Source organism: Asparagus officinalis, chromosome 5 (genome assembly GCF_001876935.1).
Source record: "Asparagus officinalis chromosome 5, Aspof.V1, whole genome shotgun sequence".
Lineage (NCBI taxonomy): Eukaryota > Viridiplantae > Streptophyta > Magnoliopsida > Asparagales > Asparagaceae > Asparagus > Asparagus officinalis.
The window spans coordinates 125,016,752-125,025,439 of record NC_033798.1 but is presented as its reverse complement, the minus strand read 5'-3'; the positions used below and the strand labels follow the sequence as shown (position 1 = coordinate 125,025,439).

Genomic DNA, 8,688 nt, shown 5'->3' with positions numbered 1-8,688 from the left:
TCAGCTTCGTACATTATAATTTTCCTGCAACAGCTGTTCACCAACAAAATGAAGAAAAACATAAAACGTAGGAATAAGTTCAATGAAGCTTCCCATCGCCAACGAAGCTAAAAAGATTGTGATACCATCCACTAACAGCATTTTGAAGCTACACAATTTTGACCAAAGCGTGCATATAAACTAAAGCCCCTCAGTTTCAAGAACATTTGCAAGAGAGAGAACACACCACGCAATCGAAGGATGCAACGCAAATAAAAGCTTGGCAGACCATGTAATGGAAAAATTAAATGCAAAAAAGCCAAAGAATTTCCATAAAATGAATAATATTACCATATGACAAGTAAAAAAAAAGGACAACAAATATTAAATAAAAATAAAGCAAGAATGTATTATCCAACCAGTATGGGCTTCTCTATAATCTATTGGGGGGCAAAGAAAGCCATCACTCGTTAATGCCTCAACCTTCCATTTCTCTTTCAATCTGAGGTTAGATGGGAGCAATGTGCCTCTCATCTATCTTTCTTTTGATGTGTTCATGCCAGTAGTTTTGCAAATTGGACACAAGTTCTTCATTGTTAGCCATTGTTTGATGCAAGCAGTGTGGAAATCATGCCCACAGTCCAGTCTTCCAACATTGTCCTCTTCCACATATTCTTCCTGCAAGTTAAAAGAGAGAGAGAGATCCTTGTTATGAGCCTACCAGATGGAAATAAATAAAATCTATATTTACTAGAATTTGTTGACTCCAATAAGTAGAAAATGCATATCCATAAGCAGAATAAACATAAGAAGGCACCATCTACAGAAACTTGAATGTACTAAAAAGATAACAAAAAAATAAAGAAAAGGGCATTTTCATACCAGACCCCTAAATATTTGTTAGTTCTATGTTAGACCGTATTTCTAAATGAGACCCCCAAATCCATTAAGTTGCTCTAATGCCCCAAATCTATTAAGTTGTTTTAAATAAGACCCCTAAACCTGTTAAGTTGATTTACATAGGACCCCGTTTCAAGCGGATATGGAAAATTTGGTGGTCTAATTTAGAAATGAGAAGTTTAGAGGGACTATATAGAATTAAGAAAGATTTGGGGGTCTAATAAAGCAGAACCTCCTAAAAAAAAGTAAATGGAGGCCCTGTCTATTATCTCTCCCGTCTCAGAGAAAAAGTTGACTTTTTCTGTATTTCTCTTCTATTTTCAACCCATGGTTAAACCAGGAATGGACTCAATAAATATAGATAGGATAGAATCCTCCAACATTTACATAATGACAGAGACCCCCTTTGGGTTTCAAAAAATTGAACCCTTCATTTCAACTTTACATGAAATTAATTTCGATTAAAAACGTCGGTCATAGGATGTCACAATTATCTCTAGTATCATACAAAGATGCATATAGTTATCATAGTGAAAATTAATTATTAGATCCAAAAGATGATAATCATTTGACTAGGAACTGAAAATGAGGAGGGTCAAGCGTCACTTTTAAAAACTTGGAGGGATCTATTGCAATTTTTCCAATACAGCTGAACTTAGGGAAATTGCAGAACTCAATCGTATGGACATTGGATACCTGTTACTAAATACCAAACTTATATAAAACAGTTTTCAAAGCCAACTTCAAGAGATTGAATTGCCTCATACCTGACAAATACAACATGGCTCCACTTCACTGGGTATTTCCTCCGTAAGGGATATATATTTCCACTGCTTCAAGTGCTTCAAAATTGTTTCTTCACTGAGCCCAGTGCTAACGTTTCCTATCCTCTCTGTTAGTGCAAGTAACTCCTGCAAAAAAATTAAGCTCAATGTTTAAAAATTATCTTCACAATTAAAAGATACTTCTGATCTATCAACATAAACTTCAATTTTGATTACCTCATAAGACATGTTATCGACATCAAGTCTCATATCTCTGTGCCTATCATGCAACTCGGCAGCCCCTCCATAAAGTACAGACGGGTCAAACAACAGCACGCCCTGCACTCCCTGTTATAATATCCACATAAAATCCCGAAATGAAGCAACTCTAATGTAACTAATACTTTACTGGTAACGATGACTCTTGACATGATTATGGTACAAAACAAGAAACCAAACATGTGTGTCCTTCATTAAGGAATTAAAAAGAACAAAAGACCCGGAAAAAAAAACTAGGAAGGACATGGAAAGGAAAGCTTTAACGAGAGAAAGTGCACAGACAAAGAAAATAACAAGGATTGTGAAGGAAAATTTTCTTGAAAAGGTAACTGAACCGAAGACAGCAACAGCCGTACAACAAAATCACAGTACAAGTTATATTGCTTAATTGGTTTGGTAAAAATGAATGCCATCCATCTTAAGATGCATGGTTTAATGCTAATGTGACATTTATGCTTTATGCAGGCCTAAACTGTACCTAAATTCCAGAAGAATGCAAAGTCTTTCTCTCCTCATTCTCTCCTCATTCTCTCCAGCATTTAACGTGATGCCAGCATCATTATCATTTCAACATGAAGTCCAGTATTAGAAATAAAATGGAAAATTAAAGCCCAGATATTTCTCCTTCACATTATCTCCGGCCATTACCAGAACATTTTCAGGAATGACAAAATGTCACTCCGACTAGGAAAATGTTGCTGAAACATTCCTTCATGAGATGCAAGCAAGTGAAGTGATTCTCTATAACAAAAGGTTCTTGAATTTAATTAAGGATGAACAAAAGGACTCCAGGAAAGACAATTGATTGTTCATAACAAGAGAATGGGTAAATTTTCCTACACTTGCAAATAGTTCAGGACATCGATATAGTAGTAAAACATAAGAACTAGACGGAAAGCTGACCTCGAGTTGCATATGTTCCCCCCTCCTTGCAAGTGCATTCCGAATCTGCTACAGACAGAAATGGGAAATATGTGAACAATAAGGTCAAATAAGAGAACAATAAGGTTGATACAATCGTTTAAGACAGAAATTTGAAAATGCACATAAGCAGTAAAAGGAACTGAAACTAAAAATGATTTTTAAGCTCTTCCTCCAATGATCAACAAAGAACGGACAACCCTGATTTTGTAAAGCGCACAAGATTTTGATGATATAAAAGAAGAAAGAGCATATGGATGGACTTAACATGCTTTATAAATTCATCCCCATGTTATATAGTGACATGAACACTATTCAGGGAAGAATGTAGGTATGTATTTGTCAAGAGAATATATAACAAATGGGAAAAAGTACATATTTGTCAAGAGCAGTGTTCTAAATGTCCGATGTTGGGGACATGCCGGAGAGAAAAATTCTATATCTGATGGCGGATATTCACGGATATTGGAGATATTTAACAAATATCTGAGTGTCATATGTGTACGTAGAGATCTTCAACAAATATCGGAGTGCCATCTGTGCGTGTGAAGATATTTAACAAATATTGGAGTGTCATGTGTGTGTACATATTTGTCAAGAGCAGTGTTGTAAATGTCCGATGTCGGGGACATACCAAAAATGTTCGGTGTTGGGGACATGCCAAATGCAAAAATTCCATATCCGATGGCGGATATTGGCGGGCATTTATATCCACATTTTGTTGGACCAAAGAATGGAGCAGTTGAGAAAGGTGGTGTTTTTGAAAACTTTTGCACAAGAATTTGGTCTCAAATGAGTCCTAACTCTTGTTTCCGGTAACTTAGATAATTTGTTTGGATTCAGACTTCGATTAGACCATAAATCCGGATCAATCCTTTAAAACAAATAAATGTCCAATTTGATATTGCGATATTTTGGCTGATTTTCTAAGGCTGAAATGTCACTTGATATATCGGAAAAACACATATATCACCCATAAATTGCCAAAAGCGATAAAGGATATTGAAACCATATCGCTTTGCAGGAAGCCTAAAAAAACACATCGGCCAATATATCGGCCATGTAGGGGATATATAAAACAATGGTCAAGAGAATATATCTAAAAAAACACATCGGCCAATATATCGGCCATGTAGGGGATATATAAAACAATGGTCAAGAGAATATATAGTACCAAGACACAGAATTATTAGCAAAAGGATTCATACGAGTAAGCAGTGTGATATATTCAAGTATAAAAATTCACTGACTGTTAAAAGTTTGAAAGTGCATGATATGAACCTCTGATAAAACCCTGCTCCTATCCCTTGTAGCCGCCAGAGACCGGACGGCTGAGAGATCAGCAAGAACACCATTTGCAGATCTTAAGTACGATTGTTGAAGTCGCAAAGCAGCAATACTTTGGTTTCTAAGCTCTTGAAAATTATTCAAAGGAGCAGAAGAAGATTGGGGGGGAGCATTGATGCCCTGAGTTGAGCGAGAGGGCACAGAAGGAACCAAGGACCGCCGAGCAACCACCGGCAACCTCCGTTGATATTGGGTCGGTGGATTTTGATGAGGAATCCAGGTAGGCCCAGATGGTTGAACCACCGGTGGACCCGTTCTAGCTTGCGGTGTTGGAGCTAGACTCAAACTTGACGAGTGTTGCATCAAGTGCCTCATATCAGGGGCAATATTATTCCTCGGTAAACTGGATGCACTAGAACTTTGCCCCGCAATGGATAGAGATCTTGAAGAACTGGCTGTTCTTGAACTAGAAGCTATGTTTACAGGGAAAGGGTGCATGTTCGGGACTAAGGAAGGAAGTTGCAAAGAAGTTACTCTGTCAACTGCTTGATGTGATGGAATAAACTGATTGGATACTTGACGAGTAGAAAAAAGATCAGAGGTCATAAGATTATTTCCTGGGTTCCACTGGCTATGAGGGGAAACAACAGTTTGTGGGGGGTTGATCCTGATCCGACAATTTCTCTGTGAGCCTTCTGTGTTTCCTAAAGTAGTATTACCACTTCTTGAGTTCAGCTGCTCTCCAGGTGGATTTATACTTAAAGTAGTATTAGCACTCTGATGAAAAGAAGGACGCATCAAACTACTCTCCCCTTGGTAAAGGCAACTCGGGCTTCCACTTGAAGAACACTGTTCAATGCTTTTCCTCTTGCAGGACAAACGCCGACAATCTAATGAATTTCCACTTCCCGAGGGATTTGAAGAACTACCTGATGAGATAACATGAAGAGAACCAGATGAGCCAGCACTAGAAGGAGCTGAAAATTGACCAATTCCATGAACCAAATTGTGGTCTGAGTTTTGAAGGAAACCAGGATTTTGTGAGAACGAGTGACCATCATCCACTGGATCGTTGTTTAGATTTAAATTCACATTTTCCATGGGAAGCACATTGGTAAATTCCAATGGCCTTTCCTCTGTCCTTGATCCCTGTATCCCATTAATTGTCAAAGAAGGGGCCCAGCTATGCTCCATCTTGGGCCCACCATGAGCAACTTGATCTATTGAATGCTGGCTGGAGCTTGGTCCACCTGAGCTCCAGATGCTCAAATCAGCAGAGTCTTCATCAGACAGATCTATGAAAGGTGGATTAGCATCAGTGGCAAACACTGGAGAGCTTGGCAAGTTTGGTGTTTCAACTGGATTGAGAATCACATTGGTCAATAATATTTCTTGATCCATGACAAAGTGCTCCCACTAAACCTGAAGATCTTCTTCAAAAGGTTTAGAGATGGATTCAAAGGTGCTCCTTTGGCCTTAAACAGTTGCACAAACTTCCTGAAAGAAACCAAAAATAGTTCGGGTTAGATATTAAATTCCCTCTTGCTAACCTTCATGACTCGAAAATATGCTATCTTCTCAGGAAGGAAAAACTATATATTTTAATGCATAACTATTGTCTAGATAGATAGTGACAATTGCATAAAATTATTTGCAACTCAAGCATATCAAACTAGCAGCACTTAAGAAAGTCATATCAGAATGGGAACATGTTAACTAGGATGGAGAACACTCGTATTCAATTATAAATGATTAATGTCAGATTTTCATACAGAAGCACACTGAACTACATAATACCTCTGAATTACAAAGGTTGGCTTGGTTAACTATTGTCTCTACCGAGATATAAAGTTCTCTTGATCATCTGTACACGGAATTTATACTAAAAGTTCTGCATAACATGACACATATATATGCAGCTGAGTCAGGACAGAGAATTAAAAGGGGACTGTTATGATTTGATCATCTAAAGCTTTAAGTTGTTCTAGGTAGAAAATGATCGCAAGCGGAATTTATTAAAATAATAATTAAAGAAAAATAAGCAAACCAAGGTTCTCTATTTAAAAGAAATAAAAGAAAAAATACACGAAAACTCTAGACATGATAGATAGACATAGATATCATTGATGAATCCAAAAAAGCTTATATAATGAATAGGAAAAAAAATAAAGAAAGAAAGAAATCACAATACAGAAGAAAAGATGCCCCAGAATTCCAAACTTGATAGCCATCAACAGATCTTCTAAAGAAATCGCTAAAAACACCAAATCGATGGATAATCACAGTGGAAAGAGAAAATAAATGAGAGGACCTAACCTCTAGCAACATCTGATCCTGGAAATAAAAAGATAGTGAAGAAAATTGTTTCTTTCACTATTTTCTCCCAGTGGGTTATATCATAAAACTGTTTCTTTTACCTCTCTCTTTATACGATATCTTAATAACTCCGAAGTCTCATTTCTCTCTTCCCTTAAAAGAGAACACCCAATAAAGGCAACAATAAACTGATGGTTATCAGTTAGAAAAAAGAGAATACGAGAAAACTGGGGAACGATATTGGTTTAGTAAAGAGAAAGAAAAGGGAGGTGTGGTGGGAAGGAAATTTTTTTTGCAGGAATTTATTATTCTAATGCTAATGCTTAGATAGCCTCGCTGATTTACTAATAAAAATAAATAGAAAAGATGGGTACCTATAACAAGGTCTAAAAGACTGAAAACCTAGGGGGTATGGAAACATACCAAAAGGAAATTTCTTTGGTATAAATATAAGCAGTGCGATTCACCAGATGACAAGCTGCTTACCCTCTCAACTTGACTTTTCCTCAAACTGTGTATATAACAAAATCAAATATATATCTGTAATCTATTTTCCTCTAGTGTGCTCTTACCTTTTTCCCCCTTCAAACTTTAAGTGCTACCGAAAAAGAATTAGAGATTTTACAGGAGAAATATTCACATAAATCAATTTAACAAATTATATAGCCTAGCCCAAATAAAGTATTCAGTAGTCTATTTGTGGAAGTCCCTTTCTTGTAGGTTTACCACCGTAATTGACAAGAATGTCCTGAAAGATATTAATTCCTCTCCTCATTTGAATTAAAATTTCAACTACAATGAACATAATATCACAAAGTCCAAATAGAAATAGCACAATTGAAATCCATATATTATGATTTCTATTGCCTAACCTTGCATTTATTTTAGTTAACCTTCAGAAATAAGAGTACATTGGATTGTTATTTCATCTAAAACAGCACAATATACCATTCAACATTTTTCTAATGAGCTCCGGATAAAGGATTCATGTAATCAAACCCCAACACTTGGGAATTGGGATGGAACCACTGGGCTGTTGATGTGATAAAGTGGAGCCTCCTCTAAAAAAATATGGAATCCTGATCAAGTAGGATATAGAAATTGTCTTCATAATCTATCATCTCTCTCCTAACCTCCTCAGACCTCTGAAACTAACTACTGGATTGTTGATAGTTCCAATTTGCCACACCTAGATGATGCAAGTGCTTGAGAAGTGAATGGCAACATCTACATGATTAATAGAATTTATTTTCATCCTCAGAGATACTAACCACAAGGACTAGTTGTGGCATGCATCCCTCCTATATCTATAAAAAATTTGAGTTCAGAATCAGCAGCAGCCTATGCTGCAAAGGCTGCAAGGAGCTTCTGGAACAGGCAACCTTTTACTTGTAGTACACCTACACAATGTGCTGCTACTGATTACCTTGGTTTCATCTACACCAGTTTCGACCATGCTGCTTGAAGTCATGCCTCTAAACAATACTAAAGACCACTCATTTTGTCAAGCATTAAGCTTGCAATTACATCGGGCCATCCGATCTAATTGCCATGTGTACCAAAAGCTATATATTGTCAAAATTCCAAGTTAACATATATCCATCACGTGCCTTTAACTTTCTTCATCATAGTTTACAAGCATGCATCAATATCATCTGCTTTGTAAACAAAATAACACTGCAGATAGCACACCTGCTATCTACGCTTGTTTTCTAAGCATTTTAACAAGCTAACAGCATCTTCACAGCAATCATCGGTATCATCGTCATCGTAAGAACAAAAGCCAGAGCTCAAAAAAACTGAGACATGCATTAATCGGTACCAAAGCTAAGACCTTTACCATCTAATCCGATTCAACAGATGATCAAAACAGCTAGGAAAAGGTCAAGATCGGAGCTTGGTGACCACAGTGAGAACCCAAGACGATTTCATAAAATAAAAAAAAAAGACCTGATCAAGAAGGAATTAACTTAAACAATCCAGATAAAAACATTCAATATTCAACGAACCCAGATTCCAAAAAAATTCTAACATGACATCCATCCACAGATCTTCCTCATAGCTCAACACAACATCAAAATTGCAAGTAATCAAACAAAACTTCTATTAAAGAACGTACCTTTGAGCAAAAACTGATCTTAGAACCAAAAGATCGAGCTGAAACAAAGAAGAAAAACAATTTTTTTTTTACCTCTTCCCTTCCCCTTAAAAGAGAAACCCCAATAAAGCCAGCAACTTTACC

At 36.8% G+C, this 8,688-nt stretch overlaps 1 protein-coding gene across 3 annotated transcripts; it reads right to left on the bottom strand.

The window, feature by feature from the left end:
* LOC109841131 (probable E3 ubiquitin-protein ligase HIP1) lies at window positions 284-8,688 on the bottom strand. 3 transcript variants are annotated; one of them, XM_020410001.1, is made up of 6 exons: window positions 8,566-8,688; window positions 4,125-5,627; window positions 2,826-2,873; window positions 1,881-1,991; window positions 1,647-1,790; window positions 284-657 (listed from the first exon to the last, which is right to left on the bottom strand). In XM_020410001.1, exons 2-6 carry the CDS (start codon window positions 5,529-5,531, stop codon window positions 514-516), a joined length of 1,854 nt encoding a protein of 617 aa, XP_020265590.1. In that variant the 5' UTR covers window positions 5,532-5,627; window positions 8,566-8,688; the 3' UTR covers window positions 284-513. The 3 variants fall into 3 exon arrangements, with proteins under 3 accessions (XP_020265590.1, XP_020265592.1, XP_020265591.1); XM_020410003.1 differs by having other exon boundaries at window positions 2,826-2,870; XM_020410002.1 differs by having other exon boundaries at window positions 8,638-8,660.

Excerpts from the sequence above, each read along its gene's own strand:
- LOC109841131 (XM_020410001.1), bottom strand. The coding sequence starts at position 5,531 with ATGGATCAAGAAATATTATTGACCAATGTGATTCTCAATCCAGTTGAA. Across the intron at positions 1,791-1,880 it reads TCGATAACATGTCTTATGAG|GAGTTACTTGCACTAACAGA; the intron begins GTAATCAAAATT and ends ATTTTTTTGCAG. Across the intron at positions 658-1,646 it reads AGCCATGTTGTATTTGTCAG|GAAGAATATGTGGAAGAGGA; the intron begins GTATGAGGCAAT and ends TTTAACTTGCAG.